Raw genomic sequence first — 23229 nt, 5'->3', positions numbered from 1 at the left:
TGCTCACCTCAGTCCACAGGTCCCCGAGAAGCTGCAGCTCAGGGTCTGGTCCACTGTGGGCTATCCAGTGCTGTAAGAGGCCTCACCAGCTTGTGGGAGTAGGGCTGGCCATTCAGTAGCTGAGTGTCCCTGGTGATGCAGCACCAGCTGTGCAGGGCAGGAACCCAAGTGTCACCAAGGTGGTGTGCAAATGTGGATTTCACCAGACTAAGGCAGTCTCAGATTTGGCCTTTTGGAGGAGGGTACAACATAGAAAGGATGGATCCTCCTGTAGGCTGCAGGTGAATTAGGCTCCAAACAGGGATAATGACTCCTATCCCTCCAACCCCTGCCTGAAGCTACACAACTCAAGTTTTCTCTGTATGTCTCTGGTGCTCATCAAGCTGCTCCACCAGAGATCAGGTGAGTGTTTGCAAGCGAATGAGTCTGTGTCGGGGCTTTTTAAGAGGGCATCTGGGTTTCCAGCCACCTTCTGTTTCACTGGGATGGGCAGAGACCTAAGTTTTATTGTCAGATGTTGTGGGAACTCCTCTTCCTGGCACAGAACCCCTGGGCTGGGGAGCCCAGTGTGGGGTTGGGACTCCTCCCTCTTCAGGGGAGACCTTCAACACAGAGATGTTCACTATCCTTTTCTTTTTTAAAAATCTGCCTCTTCATGTTGTTTTCAGCAAAAGCATTAGTCTGGATCCACCTAGGTCCTGAGAGCGAGGAGCAGAAGTCATAGCTTAGGTTATCAATCAAAGCTCTACTGCTTATTAGCTGTCTTCAACCACTATCTGTGGGTTTGGGGTCAGCCCGTTTCATGTCTCCACCCCTCCTACCAGTCTCGCTGTGGCCTCTTCTTTATATCTTTAGGTATAGGGGATCTGTTCAGCTGCTCTTCAGCTGATTCTTGAGGTTGATTGTTCTATAATTTGTAATTTTGGTGTGATCCTGGGAGGCAGCAGGCATAGAGTTTACCTAATCCACCATCTTGGATCTTTTGGCACCTGTTTTCTTAAACACAGTAGTCACAATGTAACTCCTGCATCATTTCTGTACCTGTTTCTGTTGTCTATATTTTCTCTTGATCTTATTATTTTCACATGTCTGGTAATTTTTGCTTGCATGATAGATCTTGTATATGAGAAATTGTAGAAGTTTTGGATGATATTACTTCCTCCAGAGAAATAACCCTATCCTTTGGAATGCAGCAGCTGGACAGATAATTTTATTTCAATCAGAAACAGGTGATTTGAGTCTAGGTGGCAGTTTTCGTGAGGCCCTCTCTTTACCTCTAGGTTGCCCTCACTTAAGGGTGTAGTCTTCTACTGAATCTGACTTGAGAATTGGAGGTGTTTATAGGGCCTCTCTTCCTTGGAGGAACACGTATTTTAATTTTTGCTTCTCAATATTATGAGATGGATAAAAAATTCCCTCTGCTTTTCAGGGATTTTCTACTTAGCTTCTTAGTCTCTGAGTCTGTGCAGCAAATTTCTTGGTGGCAAAATAAGTGTAAAAAATCATTTTTTGCTTCCTCCCTTCTTGTCCAGAACCTTGGCCCCTCAGTCCTGGCTACTTGGAAATCCCCAAACTTCAATTTTTGTGTACCCTGCCCATGAGACTATTGTTTTCTCTGTTTTTAGCAGAAATTCTCTGCTAAGTTTCATAGTTTCTTGTCCTGCAATATGAATTAAGTAAATTCCTGGAGGAGAAAAGAGAAGCACAGAACATCACCAGATCACTTTTTTGAAGTTCTCTTGGCTTCGTGATTTTGGTTTCTTAAAAGGTCCTGGCTGTCTCAGTAAGTCTCTGAAGCTTTCACTGTTCTTTTCTTTTTAATTAAAAAACCTGCCTCTTCATGTTGTTTTCAGCAAAAGCATTAGTCTGGAGCAACCTAGGTCCTCAGAGCCAGGAGCAGAAGTCATAGCTTGGGTTATCAATCAAAACTCTACTGCTTATTAGCTGTGTGACTTTGGCAAGTTATGTAACCTAGGTAGTTAAACATTCTGAGTTTCAATTTTCTTTTAAGTGAAATGAAAATAACACTATATCATAAAGCTGTAACAAAAACACTTAATGAGAGCTTATATGTGCTAGGCACTTGATATGGATTTAATAATTTAATGATACATATAGCTGTTTTCTCCCATTTCCTTTTTCAAGACACCACCAATAAGTGATGGACCACTAATAAGTGATGGACCAAGGATTTGACTTAAGCATTTTTCTTACTAACTACTCAATATCATTTGTATAATATTGCTTTAGTATTGTGCCTGACACCAGTAAGTGCTCAATAAATGTCAGCTATTATTATACAAAAATACAAATGCTTCAGAAATATACACTAATCACATGACTTTTTCTATTTTGTTTTCTTCTGATTTATTTTTCTCCTTTTCATTTTTGCAAAATCATTCTTGTAATGTGTTTCAATTTATTTTAAAAGAAGCCATTGTGAAAAATGAATATCTCATAGCCTACTGAATGGATAGATAATAATTTGCTTAACCATTATTCTACTGTTGGATATGTACAAGGTTTCCATTTAAAAATAATTTTTTTAGACAGTATAACTATCAGTGCTGTTAACATTTTTGCCTTTACCTATTTTCCGTATTTGAAGTATCTTCTCAGAATAAAATCCTAGGAGTAGAATTATTGGTTCAAGACTATGAACATTTTATTATTGTTGATACAACAGCTATATTGTTTCCCCAAACAGCTGTAGTAATTGTGATATCACCAGCAACAATGAAAGGTTTGTATCAAGAGAACAGAAAATTAAAGCTATGGAGTATAGGAATGAAGGAAGTGTGGATATGGGCAAGAAAAAGGAGATATAAATTTTGAGTCTAAGTAAGAAAAGAATGGAGTATGTGGGTACTATTTCTTGTGAAGCAGGGGTATTAGTTTCACTTAAAGGAGTAGGGATGAAAGAAGAGAACTGGGTTCTGTTGAAAATTCAAATGCTTAAATATAAACACACACAGACACATCATAATCTTTCAAGAACAATGTTTCCATGATAGCTTTCAAAAGATCTGTGTCTCCCATTCCCATCAATGCAATCTTGGATACAAATAAATCCTATTTAGGTATAATTTACAAGCAGACTATCTGATATGTTAGGGTTCTGCTACAGTAGGGATCGTCACCATCACTTCTTATTCTGCCCTATCACCAAACATTTAGCAATTTGCTGTTTAGATCTTTATCATTAAGATACAGAGATGTGATCTCCTTTAAGGATACCACATTAAATTATAAAAATAATTGCACATATAAATTACAAAACAACCACACAGAATATTGTTTTCACTTAGTTCAGTCAATTCAGTACTGGGAAGCAGGAGGCCTATGTTCTAATGCCCACTGTTTCACTTATTTGGCGTGTAACTTTGGTCCTTAACTTTTCTATATATTGGGATTATATTTTATTTGATTAATAAAAGCCAGCATTAGAACAGGCATCTCCTGTTTTACATTCCTGATCTTAAGTTTGAAATTAAAGAATCTCTCCTTTTGCTAATCTCTCCTAGTATGCTCTGAATATCATGTTAGACTTGAAGTTATTTTAAAAGCTACTTTGGATCATTTGCTCCTTCTACCATCAGATGGATATCACTACATATACGTAAAAGGAAATGCCTTCCTACCACTGCCTTCCTCCTACAACTTTGCTCCTACCATAGATTTTGGGGCAGTTAAGTACCTGCTTAGCAGGGAAGAAAATAAAGCGCCTTGAAAATGTAGGCTTAAAGAGAGACCTGCTTCTTTTGTCTATGTACTATTGCCTCCCCAATAAAAAAATTAAAAAGCCTTCTCTGTTAACTGCTTCATTGTGCACACAGGTAAGTAAGTGCCTGATTGTTCAAGTTCCATTTCAGAGTTCTCTTCATTTCCAGCAGTCCCAGTAAATTTCAGTAGTGATGCTGAGGGATCACAGAGTGTGAGAACGATCACTGCCCTCAGAGGGATCCAAGTCCTGTCTCTATTACTTACTGGTTAAGTGACTTTGGCAAGTGACCTCTCTAAACCTCAGTTTTCTCATATGCAAAATAAAGTTAATACCTATAGCACGAAATTATTAGAATGAAGTTAATCAAATGGGAATTGGAATTATGGATAAATGTGGTATGAATACATCATTTAGAACATGAGAGCACCACTGAATAAAAGCAGTGTTTGAGCTGATTCAAATACAGAGGCTGGTTTGATTCCTAGGGTCCTTAAAAATTCATATCCTTCCAGACGGGGGAGCTTTGAATACAAAGGCTTTGAATTCCTTCATGCTCCAACAGATACCAGTGCTATGGTACAGAAACACATCACATTAAAAACAATAACCAAAGCAAAGAATAATTTTATGCTTATTCAACTCGTGGAAAAATTTGCTATTGGAAGTGTGGTGGAGACAACACACTTATACACACTGCATCAAAAATTAGTAAAACCTTTAAGGGAAATAATGTGGCTATTGTATAGAGAACTGTAAAATGCCCATACTCTTTGAACAAACAACCCACTCACAAGACTTTATCCTAAGAAATAATTCAAATAAGGAAAATAGTTATACTTTCATTTACTAGTGCCTGACACAAAAAAGGTACTCAGTATTTCTTCAAATGAATACCTTTATTTGTATTGATTTCTGTGTATTGAAATCATTACCCTTGGTTCCTTTCCATTATGATTTATCTATTTTCATCATCTGGGGATAGTTTTAGAATCAAAGTAAAATCTTAAACTTTGTCCAGTCTCAGATCGTCCATCTTCTTTAGTAACTTGCTTGTTGATTGCTATCAGACTCCCTTACCTCATGATACGTTCACACTCTGAACTCAGTTGACTGTCACATAGAAACCAAGTTGATCATACACTATATCCTTGACCTAATCAAAAAGAAACCTGAAGCTTCCTTCAAGCTCCTAAAATCTTGTCAACACCCTTTCTCCTGTCTAAACAGTCACCTCACTGCCTGCTTCATTAAGACAAAAGACAGCCAGGAACCTTCACACCCATATTCACCTGATCTTCAACATATCTGTAGCCCTGTACCTAGCCACGTATATTTCCCTTTAGGATCTGAGGAAAAATTACCATCTTTTTGCTTCCAAATATCTTGCTTCCTCCTTCTAATCCCATCCAAAATTTTCCATTCTTCAAGTTTAAATATCTCCCTTCCTCTTTTTTTGAGACATAGTTCACTACCATGAAAATTCACATATTTAGTGTACAATTCAGTCGTTTTTAGCATATTGTTATACAAGGTATTTTAGCATCAAGGTTGTGCAACCATTACCACTATGCAATTCCAGTACATTTTCATCACTCCTAAAGACACCTCATACCTGTTAGCAGCCAATCCCCACTCCCAGTGCCTGGCATCCACTAATATCCTTTCTGTCTCTATGGATTTGCCTATTCCAGACATCTCATGTAAATGGAATCATGCAGTATGTGGCCTTTTGTGTCTGGTTTCTTTCACGTTAGTGTAATATTTCCAAGGTTCATCCATGGTATATCTTACATTACTACTTCATTCCTTTTTATTGTTATACAATATTACATTATACGAGGTCTGACAATTAAGTTTGCGAACTTTGTTGCAACAATGTTGCTAACCTTTTTTTGTATCAGAGGAGTTAGTCATTATGAATTTGTACCAACTGGACCAACAGTTAACCAAGTTTACTATGTAGAAGTGCTGAAAAGGCTGCGTGAAAAAGTTAGACGACCTGAACTTTTCGCCAAATATTCATGGCTCTTATATCATGATAACGCACCAGCTCACATGGCACTGTCTGTGAGAGAATTTTTAGCCAGCAAACAAATAACTGTATTGGAACACCCTTGCTACTCACCTGATCTGGCCCCCAATGACTTCTTTCTTTACCCAAAGATAAAGGAAATATTGAAAGGAAGACATTTTGATGACATTCAGGACATCAAGGGTAATATGACGGCAGCTATGATGGCCATTACAGAAAGTTTTAAAATTGCTTTGAAGGATGGACTAGGTGCTGGTGTTGGTGCATAGCTTCCCACCTTTGAACATGACCACAGTGATATTTAGCAAAGAGGTATGTAGCTCTTTTTCTAGGATGAGTTCGTGAACTTGATTGTCAGAACTTGTATAGCTGTAGCACGTTTTGTTTATTCATTCATAATTCATAGATATTTGGGTTTGTTTCTATTTTTTTGGTTCTTATGAATCATCCTGCTATAAACATTCATGTAAAAGTTTTTGTGTTAACATATTTTCAATTCTCCTGGGTATATACACCTAGGAATGCAATTGCAAATTATCTTTTGATATCCAAATCTGTTCTGAGTTCAGACAGCCTGGGATATCCCCCACAATGCAAACAGCTCTCCATGGACCTCTCCACCCCAACTTCACTCAAACATCTGCAGTCTTCAGAGTCTACACGTATTAATTACAATTTCTTTCCAATTAAACTGAGGGCAGGGGTCAGTTCTCACAGTTCAGATCATATAGTAGGTGTTTAATATATATATATATCGACATACTGACACTGCACGATGGCCACAAATGAAAAAATGATGATTTATTCATTAGACAGATATTTGAATATCTACTGTATGCTGTTCACTGTGCTTAATGTTGGGAATAAATAGTGGATGAAATTTACTGATTAGTTTAATCTTACCCCAAAGTGCCAGTTCAACTCTACAAATATTTACTGACTACTTATGTGAATGGCATTGTGTCAGGTATGACAAGAGACACAAATAGGAATAAGAGATAGTCTGAAGCCTTTTATGGCAGTACATAAACCATACATATAATAACAATAACAAAACGAAACAACAATAGCAGCAGCACTGGATATTAAATACTTTAAGTACAAAATGGAGGTTCAACTGAGCATGTATGATTCAGAGACTGGAAAGACAGACATCAAGAAATATTTCTTGAAGTTGAAGGTGGTACCTGAGAAAGGGCCTCAAAGAAGGTGGCATCTGATAGGGATTTTTAGGGAAAGGTAAACTATTTCAGGCAGAGGATAGCATGAACAAAGATAGACAGGATATCGTATAGAACTTTTTCTTCAGAGACCAACCTAGTTAGGAATGTACTATAGATAGCTAATGAGAAATATGGTCATAGTGTGAAGGGCATTGAATGTTAGGCTTAGCATTTAAATAGGCTTAGAAGAATGGGTCTAAAGTCTTCCCATAAAAATTCAAATTACTTTAGTGATTCCTTAACCTTTTCTTAAAACTTTTCTATTATGATGTTTTCTAAAGTGACCATGGAAATTAGTGATACCACGTTTCCCCGAAAATAAGACCTAGCTGGACCATCAGCTCTAATGCGTCTTTTGGAGCAAAAATTAATATAAGACCCAGGCTTATTTTAATATAATATAATACCAGGTCTTATATTAATTTTTGCTTCAAAAGATGCATGAGAGCTGATTGTCTGGCTAGGTCTTATTTTCAGGGAAACATGGTATCTCCTTCCCACAGGAAACAAAAAATAAAATCTTGACAGCTAAGTGAGCATGCTATTAGGGAAAGACAGAAAGAATTTCAATAATCTTAGTACTGTATCCTATACTTTTGGGAATATGAAAAGCTTAAAACAGACATGTGGGCAAATCCCAATAGCTAGAAGAGCAGAAACAAGACTGAGAGGAAAATAATAGCATTCATTAAGCTCATAATATCAGCCATTGTGCCTGGTGATTTACAAATAATATCCTTGATTCACCAAACAACCACATTTGGGTTTATGGCAACTGAGGCTCAGAGAGGTCAAGTGAATTGCTCAAGGCTGCCAAGCTAATAAGCTCAGCTAGTAAAATGTCCACACCAGTTTTGAACCCAGGGCTGTGTGATGCCATCTTCCCCCCATTGTTCACTTTTGTTTTTACCAACAAAGGAGTGAGTCTAGGATGTAGGGTCTTGATGCATGTGTCATTGAATGAGGCTGAATATTTAACACATGGCTTGATGGGGTGGAGGAAAAACAGGTTGAAATTTTCAAAACTGGGTTTAGAATGGCTTGGAGATCAACCCTGAGAGAGATCAAGTGTAGGGTTGCTTCTTGATCCAATCTGAACAATGATCACACTACAGATCTTACTTAGGAATAGTAAGTAATTTGGAAACAAGAGAGTAAACTCCAAGAGAACACGGGTATTTGTCTGTGTTCACTGATGCATTCCAAGTCCCTAATGCAGTGATTAGCACACAGTCGGCCCACAGTAAGCTGTTGTTGAAATCACAAAAAGTCATGTAAGAGGTATTCTCATTTGAATACTCTTGAAGGCCCTGAAGTACAGGTAAAGATTGCAGAGTAGTAAGTTTAAAAACCATTCAAGTTATTAGGGTACGTTCTTTAACACTTAATCTCATGGCAAAATCTACTAAAACAACACACGAAAAAGTTATAGTCGTAAAACATTAGTATGATTTTACAAAAAAAGGTAGACAAAAGAATGAAAAGACACTTTTGCATTATATATGGTATCTAGTGTTTTGTGGCTAATCAAATGTCACTGAGATGAAATACAGAATTTTGACCTACTGCTTTAATATTTCAAACCGCTGTGAACAGGGTATCCAAATGACTGCTTCTGGAAAAAATGGTTATCTAATCTAAATACTCTAAAAATGAACAAGTTCTCTATTATATATGGCAACTAAGAATGAAAATCTCAAATTCATTAACTCAAAGATGTAACAAGAGCACACTTACAAAAGCATTTTTCTAACTTTGATAGTATATTTCTATTAGAACATGCAAAGAAAACTGCAACAAAGAGCATTAAGGAAAAAAAAAAGCCTTTGGGAGATAGCAATCCTCTTCACAGAAACACTTTTAAAGATAATTAAAAGGAGGTTCACAGGTGCCATGACTTTCCCTTTATTTTTCACAAGCTTTTCTAATATTTCTTTTTGGATGGAACCAATGAATAACTACCACTCATCACAAAACATCCGCTCTCAGATATGTGTTTTATATATTGCAATCTTCTGAACAGTTTTCAAGCTGCTCAAGTCTTTCAACCCCAGCAATTTTTCTTATTTCTATTACACTGCACTTATTCCATGAAATAGCACAGAAACCAATTTAATCAACTTTGCTTTCTTTTTTTAAAAACTCCTTTGCTTTCCGAAGTTTCCAAAAGGCAATACTACTATATCTCAATCAATATTTTAACTATGTTTTCTCTCTTTTTCATTTAGTTCCAATCTTTACTTACTTCAGTAATTCCTAATACTATAACAGTTTAATTTGGCAGAATGACGACATCATATTTTCTTCTATATTACACTAATATAGAAGACAGTGAACACCTTCTCTATAAGCAATTAATTCTTGCTTGAGGCAGTCTACTTGTCTGCAACCTTATAATGACAACATTTCGTCTTGCCTTTTCAACTACTGCAGAAATGTGGTAGTCTTTAAAAAGATAACTCATTGGTTTTTAGGGTCTTAGATCCTTCATGTCTACAGAAGGTTAAAACATATTTTCCTTTTATTGTAACATGTAATTTAAAACATTTTCTAATAAACTCTAAACAAAGTAACTTTTTAAAAGAACTAGAATTAAAATAATTGCAAACTCTGAGGACAGATTAGGTAACAATCTCAAAAGAAAAAAATACACTGGCTTCATTCTTTTAAAAATCCTTGAAGTACATCACAGTTCACTTGATATTCTAAAATTACTACAGTTGTTGAGATTTCATAAGTTCCAAACAGACTGATTCCTTCAGTACACACCCACCCACCCCAAGTGTTGTGGTACTTGAAAACAGAAGCCGAGAAATAAAAATTGTTGAGTGTTCATTACCACTTTACATATAGTTACTTATAAAACACAGAATATAGGAAACAGAAATTCTTTCTTAATCATCTTTTGTCCGTTGTGAGCCAATTTCCCCCCCTACTTAAAATCTGGGCTGAATTTCCTGATTCTTGCACCCTGCTTTAAAACCCCAAAGAACAAATAGATACGGCTGTTGAACTGATCTGAATTTAATTAAATCACAAAGGGGGAAAACGTACTCATCTAACTTTCACGAATGCTACATGTTGTTCTCAGGCACAGGGCAGAACCTGTGGTCTAAAACCAGCGGGTTTAGGAAACTTAAGATGCCAATCACACCAATTAAGGCCACGCCAAGTATTCGAGTGCTTCAGTATGATCCTTTCACTCCAGTAAGGCGGACAGGCCTCATAACTTATGGAAAATGTCGCGTTCTGGGATCAACCGCCTCCTTAAGAGTCGCTCGAGTTCCTGTGTCATGTCAAGGCAGACAACACTACACCTCTCGGTGAAGGTTGGACGTGAGTCGGGGAGCAGAGGTGGGCAATTAGGAGTTACACAAGAAAGTACGGCATGTCGTTTCGCAAAGAGGAGAATTTTAACAAATGGTTCCTATTCTTTGGCGAGCGCACTAAGAAAATTTTGTCGGGGAGAAAATTTTCCACCTTACACGTTGAAACAAAACTCACATAAATTCTTACTGGAGGCTGGAGATGAGCACAAATTGGTGGAATTATCTAACTTTTCACATAAAACACAATTCCAAACCTTTAAAATACGGGCTGTATAAGTGGCAACAAGCATCACCTTTTCAAGACCTCGCCGGCACAGGAAGCGTGGGAGGGACACCCCGAAATCATCCCCCTACCCCCACAGGAAGTGAGTTATGTTTCCCCTCCCCCAGGACGGCCTTCTTCCCCTCCCCCAACAGGAAGTGAGGCGCCCCCATTCAGTCGGCCTCAAACCGAGACAAATCAATTAACAACAGCAAAAGAGGGATGGTCTTCAAGGGGTGAAGGGCACCCCCACTGTGGCCACCCCCAAGCTCGCCTTGCTTACTGACCTGCTGACGATAGGGGCAGGCAGGAGCCTGGGGCTAAAGAAAGTCCCTGCACAGAGGACAATTCTCTGAGCCCCTCTCAATCGCATTCACTCTTCTCACTCCGTCGTCTCGCAGCTTCACAAAAATTCCTCCGCAGTACTTTATTGATATCCTTCTTTCTCTTTACGTAATTGTTTAACTATCTTCCCGTAGGCAACTTCTCTTATCGCAGTAACATTTAAAATTGTTTCAGTAAGGAGAAAAATGAAATACTATTCCCAATAGCTTCCGAAAAATGAAGGGATTATTTTGTTCAAAAGCGGCGAAGGACTACGTGACTACGCGAAGCGAGACTTATTTTCGCGAAGGTTTCTGGGAAATGTAGTTTTTTCAGAATTGCTAGGGCCTGCAGTAAGTATTGTGACTTAAATTGGCAATTACTATAGAATGGAGTCCTTGAAAACACAAATTTCGAGTTCGACGGCAGGCTGACCTAGGAGGCTCCGGCACCAAATGGGCCAATACTTGGTTTCCCTTTTCCTGTGGAACTTGAACCTAAGTTTCCCTTCACGCCGCCCGAGGTTCTGGTCGTCCCGCCCTCTTCCTTTGGCCACACTCTCCTTAGCCAATCAGAAGCTCTCTAGGTCTCATTCTATTGGGGTAGGAACGCGAGAAGGCGGGGCCTCACGGTGATTCCTCCTGAGGGACGGAGGCGCGACAGGGCAGAGAGGGTCGAGGGCTTGTGCGCGCGTGCGGGCTCGCTCCTCAAGGAGCGCGGCGGCGAGTGCGCGCGCGGAGGGCGGTGCGCGGGGCTGGGAGGAGGCGGGCTGGCTGGTGGGCTGGGTTGGCGGCTGGGAGCGCGCGGTGGACTCGGCGGCGTCGAGTAGTTAGTTGTTGTTAGTGTCAGTTGGTCGGCGGCGGTGGCCGCGGTGAGCAGGAAGGGGACCGGCCGGCTGGCGATGGTGGTCACCGCGGTGGCGTGTGCGCCCCTCAGGTAACGGGGGCAAGGGTGTCCGCGTCCCCTCCGTCCCCTTCTCTCGCGCCGGCTTGCGGAACCAGGGTCGCCGCGAGGTGAGGGCGCTAACTGGGGGGAATCCGGGCGGGGCAGCGCGGGTCTGGGGAGCGCCGCCGCGGGGGCTCGGGCGGCGGACGCGGCGCGGGCTCTCCGGCCCCGGCCAACCCTGCGCCCCCGCGCCCCTGTGCCCCCAGGGCCCGCCGGCACCGCGCGCCCCCTCGCGCCCCTTCCTGCAGCGGTGGCGGCAGCGGCGGCGGCCCCGGTAGCTCGGCGCCTCCCAGAGGAGGGAAAGTTGGGACCTGGCGGCGATGGACGTCTCAGGGCGCGGCTGGGAGCCTGGTGGGGAAAGTGGAGGCTGGATGGGGGAGCTGGCCGCGGGGAGCTTGGGGCAGGAAGGGCTCCCGTCCTCTTGCGAAGTCCGCATGGACGTCTCGCCCCACTCCCCGGAGCACCCGGCGCAGCCTAGCCAGCAGCGCCTGGACGAAACCCGGTGGCTCTTTGCCTGCTTACTTGGGGCTGCGGCTTGTGAGCCCCCTAACTAACGTGCGGCTTTGCATGGTCGGTCGGTTTGTTTCTCCTTTGCCCTTTGACTCATCCCGTTCTTGCAATTTTTCTTACCTCCCGCGATGGGGACTTGCGGTCCGAACCCCCTTCCCAACCCCCTCCCCGTCGCCTGCACCACCCGTCTGAGAGTTGGATTTCGTTTTTCGTCCTTTGGCGACGTTAAAGACTGCTGAGAACAACAGGAAAGAGGAGCCCTCCCACCTTTAAATGTTACTTTCTTGCAATCCGTTATTATTTTTAAGACCCAAGTTTAGGAATTTGAGAGCTGTGGAATGGAGTTGTTGGAAGGCTGGCGTTTTACCGAATTAAAGGAAAACTAGATTTCATGTTTATTGGCCTTGCTATAGAAAGCCTAATACATTTTCCTTCTGCCTCTGTTAAATATGGAAAGGGTATATGTTAAATTACATATTTGGAGACCAACATAAAAGGCTGTTTTTTAGGTCATGAGATGATGTATGTCAACAGCTTTTCACCTGAATTGGGATTGCCTTGAGGATTCTGTTTTGGGGCCTACCTACTGATTTTTGTCTACCAAAGTAAATGAAATGATGTAGTAATGTGTGTATTTGGAAAACCCATATTGCTCTCTGCGGTGTGGAAGTGAAAAACGTGAATTATCCACAAGGGTAAAACTTTCCATGTGCAATCTTGGATACCTGCTTCTTGATGGCTTCTGTAGTCTCAGAGCATTTCTAGACAGTGCAATTCACTGACTACCTTAATTATTTTCTGAAGTGCTTGGCACTTCTCTTTGGTGACTCGTTTAGTAAACTGTAATGGCAAATAGGGTACATTTTCATGGCTTCAAATATGGAGTTACACCCTCAGCCCAGAGATTAACAGTTAACAAGTTAACAATGGAAGCAGAATTCATACCATTGCTAGTGAGTTTTGGCTATGACCAACTCACAAACTATGTGAAAAACAAACATCTTTCCATAGCTGTCAGGGGGGAAGAGGAGGGAATATTTTATCATGTCTTTATTTTGGAGACTCTAACGTGGCTGTATTATGTGGGAAAAAATGTCAGATTATTTTCTTTAAGGATTTTTGATGTGTAGTCCTCCTCTCCATCCCTCTACCCTCCATTGAGGGGCTGACATTTATGCTTGGCTGGCTTCCAGGAAGCGAAGAAAAGTGTTTTGTTGAAAGGAAAAGATAAGATTGCTTTGAACTATTATACTATGACTATTCATTTTACCCAGTATGAAGAAACTTCCTTGATAATTTTCGTACCCCATTAACATGCTGTCAGAATTCATTTTTAAACATACCCCGAGGCCCATAAGGAAATAATGCCACTTCATAACTGTTCCTGACAATCACATTAGAAAGTTGTTCCTGGAATGTGTTATGTGTGTATTCATATAAACATTTATCTTTGTATATTTATGGTAATGTAAATATTTAAGTCTGTGAGCTTAAAAACTTTGATTTGCTTATTTGCATACATGTTTTTCAACGTCTAGCAGTACCAACCATATTTGCCAAATAAGCATCAGCCATAAATTCATGCTCTGGCATATTTCATATAGTAGCTCTTTGAAATTGCTCCATGGTGAAGCATCATGAGATTAGCATTTCTTTGTGAGAGAGATTTGTGGTTGTTGTTAACTGTAATGACGTACTGTGTAAGTCGAACAGGTGCGGGGCACTCGCTGTTTGTGTGGAAACCTGTGAGATCATACTCTCTGGTTGGATGGGTTGTTTAAGTAATTTAGAAACCAAACTGTGGCTCCTGGCATGCCAAGTGTGAGTTCATGGCTCCATATCATTGCTGCAAATACCTATTTTCACTGCAAGAGGCAAGTGTGTGTGATGAACTTTATTTTCTCATTGGTATTCTCTTTACAGTAATTCCTACTCCCCACCATCACCCGAGTCCTTTCATTACTGGAGAGCTCCTGGGAAAGTCGAGGCTCCTTCATTGCCGGTTGTTTTCCTTAGAGAAGTTCTAGTAACTTTCAGGCCAGGAATTGGTAGTTCACGTTTGTTTGACAAATATTTTGAGTGCCTTTTAAGTGTTAGGCATGGTGGTAGGCCCTGAGTATATGTAGAATGATACCCCTTTTTGCAAGGAGCGTACAGTTTAAGGGAAGATAGCTGATAACCAATAATTACATTGTGGTGTGTTGTAGGACAGGTATAAGCAGATTCTTATGGATGGAAGCACAGAGGAGCAAGGGTAGTTGACTAACACTTAGGGTCTTAGTGGCACGAGAGTGTCCTGAAATACTTCTTAGTGGGTTACCTGAGCTAGTCTTCAAAAATAGGAGTTATCTAGGTTCAGAAAGAGGGAAAGGACATTTTAGAACACCGCTGTCCTGAAAAAATATAATACAGGCCACAAATGTAGCTCACATAAGTTACTTAAAATTTTTCTACTAACATTAAAAAAGGAAAAAGTGAAATTAATTTTAAAAACATTTATTTAACCTGATATATCCAAAATATTATTTCAACATGTAATCAATATAAGAAAGTATTGAGGTATTTGATATTCACTTTAGTTTTATTTTTCATTTGTAGTTGACATTCAATATTATTTCACATTAGTTTCAGGTGTACAGCATAGTAGTTAGACAATTAATATAATTTACAAAGTGGTCCCCTTGATTCGTATCCACCTGGCACTATACTTAGTTATTAGAATATTACTGATTCTATTCCTTATGCTGTACTTTACATTCCCGTGACTATTTTGTAACTCCTAATTTGTACATCTTAATCCCTTCACCTTTTTCACCCATGCTCCTTCCCCCTCCCATCTGGCAACCATCAGTTTGTTCTCTGTGAGTCTTTTTTTTGGTTTTGTTTATTTTGTTCTTTAGAGTCTACATATAAGTGAGAATATATGGTGTTTGCCTTTATCTGTCTGAATTATTTCACTTAGCATAATACCCTCTAGGTCCATCCATGTTGTCACCAATGGTAATATTTCATTCTTTTCTATGGCTGAGTAATGTTCTAGTGTATAAATGTATTATTACATCTTCTTTATCCAATAGTCTGTCGATGGGCATTTAGGTTGCTTCCATGTCTTGGCCACTGTAAATAATGCTGCAAAGTACAAAGGAGTGCATGTGTCTTTTCAAATTAGTGTTTTGGATTTCTTGGAATAACTACCCAGAAGTGGAATTGCTAGGTCACAAGGTAGTTCTATTTTTAATTTTTTGAGGAAGCTCCATACTGTTTTCCGGTGTGGCTACACCAATTTGCAATCCCACCAATAGTGCATGAGGGTTTGCTTTTCTCCACATCCTGGCCAACACTTGTTTGTTGATTTTTTTGATGATAGCCATTTTGACAGGTGTGAGGTGATTTCATTGTGTTTTTCATTTGCATTTCCCTGATGATTAGTGACATTGAGCATCTTTTCATATGTCTATTGGCCATTGTATGTCCTTTTTGGAAAAATGTCTGTTTAGTTCCTTTGCCCATTTTTTAATCGGATTGTTAGTTATTTTGGTGTTAAGTTGTATGAGTTCTTTACTATTGTATATTTTGGATGTTAACCCCTTATCAGATGTATCGTTGGTGAATATCTCCCATTCAGGAGGTTGTCTTTTTGTGTAATGGTTTCCTTCACTGTGCAAAAACTTTTTAGTTTGATGTAGTCCCATTTGTTTCTTTTTGCTTTTGTTTCCCTTGCCCGAGGAGATATATCAATAAAAACATTGCTGAGAGCAATGTCAGAGAATTTATTGCCTATTTTTTTCTAGGCATTTTATGGTTTCAGGTCTTACATTTAAGTCTTTAATCCATTTTGAGTTTATTATTGTATATGGTGTACAAAGGTAGTCTAGTTTCATTTTTTTTTGCTTGTATCTGTCCAGTTGTCCCTACACAATTTACTGAAGAGACTGTCTTTACCCCATCGTATATTCTTGCCTCCTTTGTCATAGATTGATTGACACTATTGGCCTGGGATTATTTCTGGGCTCTCTATTGTGTTCCATTGATCTCTGTGTCTGTTTTCATGCCAGTACCACAGTGTTTTGATTACTGTAGCCTTGTAATATACTTTGATGTCAGGTAGTGTGATACCTCCAACTTTGTTCTTTCTCAAGATTACTGTGGCTCTTTGGGGTCTTTTGTGATTCCATATAAATTTTAGGATTATTTGTTATTGTCCTGTGAAAAATGCTATTGGTATTTTGATAGGGATTGCACTGAGTCTGAATATGGCTTTAGGTAGTGTGGACATTTTAACGATGTTAATTCTTTCTATCCATGAACACAGTATATACTTCCATTTATTTGTATCTTCAGTATGTTTCTTCAATATATTATAATTTTCCAAGTACAGGTCTTTTACCTCCTTGGTTAAATTTATGCCTAGGTATTTTATTTTATTTTATTTTTTGGATGTCGTTTTAAATGGGATTGTTTTAATTTCTCATTTTGGTAGTTTGTTATTGGTGTATAAAAATGCAATATGGGGCGGATAGGTAGCTCAGTTGGTTAGAGCGTGAGCTCTGGGAGTTGGGGCTGCGGTTCGATTCCCACCTGGGCCAGCGAGCTCCACCCCTCTGCAACTAGCATGAAGTCAGTGAGCTGCCGCTCAGCTCCCGGGTGACCAGATGGCTCAGTTGGTTGGAGTGCGGGCTCTCGGCCACAAGGTTGCTGGTTTGACTCCCGCAAAGGATGGTGGGCTGTGCCGCCTGCAACTAACAGTGGCGACTGGACCTGGAACTAAGCTGTGCCCTCCATAACTAAGATTGAAAGGACAACAACTTGATTTGGATGGAGCTGATGAGTCCTGGGAAAAACATACTACTGTTCCCCAATAAAAAGTCCTGGAAATACACACTGTTCCCCAATAAAGTCCTGTTCCACTTCCCCAATAAAATCTTTTAAAAAAAGGCAATCTATTTCTGAGTATTAATTTTGTATTTTGCTACTTTACTGAATTTGTTTATCAGTTTTAATAGTGTTATTGGTGGAATTTTTAGGATTCTCTTTATATGGTATGTCATCTGCAACTAATGACTTTTTTATTTCTTCCTTTTCCATTTGGATGCCTTTTATTGCTTTTTCATGTCTTATTGCTGTGGCTAGAACTTCCAAAACTATGTTGAATAGAAGTGGAGAAAGTAGACATCCTTGTCTTGTTCTTGATAGTAAGGAAAACACTTTTAGCTTTTCACTGTTGAATATGATGTTAACTGTGGGTTTGTCATACATGGTCTTTATTATGTTGAGCTATGTTCCCTCTGTCCCCACTTTGCTGAGAGCTTTTATCATAAATGGATGTTGGATTTTGTCAAACGCTTTTTCTCCATCTGTTGATATGATCATATGATGTTTTGCCTTCATTTAGTTTATGTGGTGTATCACTGTAATTGCTTTTGGGATATTGAACAAATCTTGTGACTCAGGAATAAATCCCACTTGATCATGGTGTATACTCTTTTTAATGTATTGCTGAATTTGGTTTGTTAGTATTTTGTCGAAGTTATTTTTAAATTAAAGCTTATTGGGGTGACAGTTGTTACTAAAGTTACATAGATTTCAGGTGTACAATTCTGTATTACATCATCTATAAATCCCATTGTGTGTTCACCACCCAAGATTTTTCATCTATGTTTATCAGGGATATTGGTCTATAATTTTCTTATTTCATAATGTCTTTGTCTGATTTTGGAATCAGGGTAATGGTGGCTTCATAAAATGAGCTTGGGAGTCTTCCCTCCTCTAGGAATTTTTTGGAATAGTTTGAGAAAGATAGGCATTAATTCTTCTTTGAATTTTTGGTAAAATTCACCTGTGAAGCCAGCCAGTCCAGGAAATTTGTCCGTTGGGGGCTTTTTGATTACTGACTCAATTTCATTAGTAGTTATTAGTTGGTTCAGATTTTGTGTTTCTTTTTGATTCAGTCTTTGAAGATTGTATGTTTCTGGGAATTTATCTATTTCTTCCAGATTGTCCAATTTGTTGGCATATAATTGTTTGTAGTGTTTTCTTACAATCCTTTGTATTTCTGTGGTATCAGTTCTTCTCTTTCATTTTTCATTTTATTTATTTGGATCCTCTTTTTTTCTTGATGAGTCTGTTTAAAGGTTTATCAATTTTGTGTATCTTTTCAAAGAACCAGTTCTTGGTTTTGTTGATCTTTTGTGCTGATTTTTAGACTTTGTTTCATTCATTTGTGCTCTCATCTTTATTATTTCTTTCCTTCTACTCACTTTGGTCTTCGTTTGTTGTTCTTGTTCTATTTTAATTGTAGGATAGATTGAGATTTTTCTTGTTTCTTGAGGTAGTCTTGTATTGCTATGAATTTTCCTTTTAAAACTGCTCTCACTGTATTCCATAGATTTGTGTCGTGTTTTCATTTCCATTTGTGTCAAGGTATCTTTTGATTTCTTCCTTGATCTCATTGTTAATCCAGTCATTATTTAGTAGCGTGTTATTTAGCTTCCATATATTTGTGGATTTTTCCATTTTCTTGTTGTAATCACTTCTAGTTTCATACCATTGTGGTTGGAGAACATGCTTGATATGATTTCAGTTTTCTTAAATTTATGGAGACTTGTTTTGTGGCCTTACGTGTGGTCTATTCTGGAAAATGTTTCATGTGCACTTGAAAAGAATGTATATTCTGGTAATTTGGGGTTTAATGCTCTAAAAATATCAATTAAATCCATACGAGTTGTAATGAGTCATTTAAGGCAGTATTTCCTTGTTGATTTTCTGTCTGGATGATCTATCCATTGATGTAAATGGAGTGTTAATGTCCTCTACTACGACTGTATTACTGTTGGTCTCTCCCTTTACGTCCATCAATATTTGCTTTATATATTTAACTGTTCCTATGTTGGGGCATAAATGTTTACAAGGGTTATACCCTCTTGTTGGATTGAGCCCTTTATCATTATATATTAAACTTTGTCTCTTGTTACAGCCTTTGTTTTATCTGATAGAAATATTGCTACCCCAGTTTTTGTTGTTGTTGTTGTTTTCATTTGTGTGAAATATCTTTTTCCATCCCTTTACTTTCAGTCTGTGTGTGTCTTTTGATCTGAAGTGGGTCTCTTGGAGATTGCATATGTATGGGTCTTGAGTTTTAATCCATTCAGCTACCCCATGTCTTTTGACTGGAGCATTTAATTGACATTTAAAGTTATTAGTAATAGGTACATAGTTATCACCATTGTATTATTCATATTTATATCCCCCGCCCCCCGATTTTTTCTTAAAGAATTTCCTTTAACATTTCTTGTAATGAATTCTTGTGATGAACTCCTGATAGTTGTCCAAGAAAGAGTGCAGCAGTGGCCAATGCCTACTGCCTGCTGCCGGACAAACCTCAGGCAGTGTGTGAGTGGGGTGGGGACCCAGGGGGTCACTAGGGTGGGGCAAGTGGTGTTCACCAGGCCAGTGAGATTCAGATTTGCTATGTGGAGGCACGGCTCAACACGGACAACAGGGGTGTCCCTCCAGTCTGGCCCTGAAGCCACCCACACAACTCAGTCTCTCCCTGTATGTCTCTGGTGCTTCTGAGCCTCTGTTCCTCTGCCAGAACCCAGGGTGCGTTCTTGGGAACAAAACAGTCTGTGCGGACCATTTAAGAGGACATCTGGGCTTCCACGCAGCCTGTCGTGTTATCTGGATGGATAGAATCCCTGCTCACTTTTCACAGCCAGATGTGGATGCTCCTCTTTCCAGCACTGCTGAAGTGATAAGCAACCAAATCACTGATGCCTTATGAACCAAGCTAAGGAGCTTTAAACTTGATCCTGAAGGCTGTGAGGATTTAGTGGGGGGGAAATTATGCTGTGATAGAATCAAATTTGTGTTTTAGATCTTGTTGGCAGTGAAATGAATGCTGGATTAGAGAGGGGCAAAACTGGAAGCAAGACCAGGTAAGAAGCCATTCATGGTGAGAATGATAAGGGATGTAAAAGACGGGATGGGTGTATGAGAGATTTAGGAAGTATTAACAGGACAGGGTAAATAATGAGATTATGGAGGTGAGCAAGATTGAAAATTTAGGATGATTTCCACATTTCCGTAGTGAGCGACTGAATGGGGCAGGCAAATGAAGAGAAGCCAACCATCTGTGCCAGACAGACCAACTATAGAAAAAGGAAACTGAGATTTGTGAGGAAACTGAGGAGGGAGACTGTTTCAAGGACTATGAGTGGTCAACATTATATTCTGCCATGACAAGGCCAAGTAAGATAAAGACTGAATGAAGTTGCTGAGACTTGGTAATTAAGATGTCATTTGTAACTTCAGCTGGAGCTGGTGGCTACATTGTAATGCTTGAGGGGGTTGAAGAGTGAATAACACGCTAGAAGTGTAGCTAAGTGAGAGGAGTACAGTGTTTTCAACAAAAGACTGAAGAAAGTGTAGGTGGAAGGAGATGAGGGGATTTAGAGAAGTTTACTCCCCACCCCTGTTTTTAAATTGAGTGGGTTTGGGGCACGTTTATGTGGGATTGGAAAGAACCAATGGAAGGGAGAAATTAAAGGGGGGGGGTGAAAGGAAAGGGGAAGGAAAGAGAGTTGATAGATGGAGCCAAGAATTTGGAGGCAATAGGAGGGGATGGCGTCCAATGCATAGGAAAGAAATTGGCCTTGGGTAGTGAGCAGAAAGGAAGGGCGTGAGGTTGGAGGCCATGTAAGTAAGTTTGTAACTGATGGGCAGGAAGGAGAATGCGTTGACAAAATGTCTTCTGTGATTTTTGAGTATCTGCTAAGAGTGAAGGGGAACATGGTGGGATGGGGAGTCTTAAAAGGAGCATATGAGTTTGTAACGGTCTGCAAGGGGATGGGGAGGCGTGGGGATAGACACACAGATAGACATGTGACTAGGGTTGTGCAGCAGCACTGAGGACCCACTGGAGGTCGCAGGCCTTGGACTTGTAGGGGTAGCAGTCTGCACTGCTTGGTTGTCCTCCAGCAGTGACCACTGTGGCACAGCTGAGGAAACTCACAGGAACTCACGCGGTAGGTACTGTTGCTCTCCTCAACTGTAGGATGGACAGGGGTTCAGACACTGGTGTGGTGCTTCAGTGCCAGGGCCCTGGCTGTTGCCCCTTGCTTTGCAGATGCCTGCTCGGTGGAGATTTCTGAAGCACCTTTGGTTGGGGGAGTCGGTGATGTGGAGGACTGTGAGTGACATGAACGTCTGTGGCGTCCAGCCTGGACCACGAGCAGGAAGCCTGAAATGGGTGATTGAGCTGGAAGAAAATGAAGGGCATGAAAGGCTAGAGGTCAGTGTGAAACTGAAGAGCTAGCTAGTGAGGAGGGAGCAATAATACTAGCTTTTATCTATGGAGTAGTTACTGTGTGCTGGACACTTTACTACCTTATTTCTAATCGTAACATTGACTCCATGAGGTCATTAACCTTAGAGTTGCCCTTTGTTGTTCTCCGTCAGGTGAAGAAACAGGACTAGCGAGGTTAAGTAACATGTCCAGAGACTGTCACGTGATGGAGCCAAGATCCAAAGCCCATTCTTCCTCCTCCTCCTCCTTCTTTTTTTTTAAAGAGGGCGCAGCTCAAAGTGGCACATGTGGGGATTGAACCAGCAACCTTGGTATTAGTAGCAATGCACTCTAACCAATGGAGCTGACTGGCCACCCCATAACCTTCTTTTTCATCAGTAAGGAGACCAGAGAAAAAGCAGTAATGATGAAAAGTGGAAAAACACTGGTTTATTTAATTTAGGATTCCAGAGGTGTATCATTCATTTAACGAATGTTTGCTGAGCGTTAACATGTGTCAGTTATTGCTCTAGATGCAGAGGTTACTGTAATGACACAAATAAACAGAAATCCCTGCCCTCGTGGATCTTAATCTCTAAGGAAGGTAAGACAGACATTAACCAAAATAAACAAGTTATTGCTATAGTATATTAGGTAAGTGTTGTAGAGTAAAAGAAAGCAGGCCAGAGGACAGCTATGTGTATTTTGAAAGAGGATGCCTGGGAAGGACTTGGTGAGGAGTGAATAAGGGGGCACAGAAAAATGTTTTGCACTGGCCTGAAGCAAAGGTGTTTGGTGTATTCCCAGAACTCTGGGGAGCCAGTGTGGCTGGACTGGTGTGAACAGAAGAATGGAAGGTGGTTTCAGATACCTGGGACCAGGTTACCAGAGCCTGTGGGCCACTCTGAGGACTTGGCTGTTTACTTTCTGAGATGGGAACCATTACAGGGTTTTGAGCAAAGGAGTGACACGATCAGATTTATGCTTTAAATCAAACCTTTACTCTGGCTGCTGTGTTGAAAGTTGTCTAAGGAGGTAAAGAGTAAAAACAAGCAGATCAGTTAGGCTCTTTGAAATCCGCTTGAGCGAGAGTAGTGTCTTAGACCAGGATATTGATGGGAAATGAGAGGACCTGAAATTTTTAATTTTTTCTTTTGATATAATTTTAAAGTTACAGAGGAGTTGCACAGATAGTACCTAGAGTTCCCTTCTGCCAGTATTTCTCAACCTCAGCACTATTGACCTTTTGGACTGGATGATCTTTGTTGTGGGGGTTGCCCGGTTCATTGGATGTTAAGTAGCATCCCTGGCCTCTATCCCCTGGATGCCACCATCATCCCCCCAGTTGTGACAATCAGAAATAGCTCCAGACATTGCCATATGTCCCTGTGGGGCACAGTTACTCCTGTGGGGCACAGTTACTTCTCTGAAGAACCACTGCCTTATACCCTTCACCCTGTTTCCCCCAGTGTTAACATCACAACATGACGATGGTACGTTTTATCAGGCTAAGGAATGAACACTGGTCCAGTGCTTCAACCAGAGTCCAGACTTGATTTATGTCTCACTGTTTGTTTCCCACGGATACCATTTTCCT

The 23229-nt window shown here is 40.2% G+C and overlaps 2 protein-coding genes across 15 annotated transcripts in view; one reads left to right on the top strand and one right to left on the bottom strand.

The window, feature by feature from the left end:
• The window catches only part of HMG20A (high mobility group 20A), a 69374-nt gene extending 58143 nt beyond the window's left edge, over positions 1–11231 (bottom strand). The window contains exon 1 of the mRNA XM_019750988.3: positions 10858–11231. Coding sequence (XP_019606547.1) covers positions 10858–10943 — 86 coding nt within the window. The 5' untranslated portion in view covers positions 10944–11231. The remainder of the gene's footprint in view (positions 1–10857) is intronic.
• Positions 11232–11587: 356 nt separating this feature from the next.
• PEAK1 (pseudopodium enriched atypical kinase 1) overlaps positions 11588–23229 on the top strand; it is a 346674-nt gene continuing 335032 nt past the window's right edge. For 11 of the 14 annotated variants that reach the window (XM_074328312.2, XM_074328317.2, XM_074328320.2 and 8 more), the window contains exon 1: positions 11630–11830. The gene's annotated coding sequence lies outside the window, so the exon portion shown is untranslated. Of the gene's footprint in view, positions 11908–23229 lie in introns of all 14 variants that reach the window. The other 3 variants (XM_088796810.1, XM_074328323.2, XM_074328311.2) reach the window with 2 other exon arrangements.

This window comes from Rhinolophus sinicus, chromosome 3 (genome assembly GCF_057876585.1).
Source record: "Rhinolophus sinicus isolate RSI-liver-muscle chromosome 3, RSI-T2T, whole genome shotgun sequence".
Lineage (NCBI taxonomy): Eukaryota > Metazoa > Chordata > Mammalia > Chiroptera > Rhinolophidae > Rhinolophus > Rhinolophus sinicus.
This window is presented reverse-complemented; position numbering and strand designations above follow the sequence as displayed.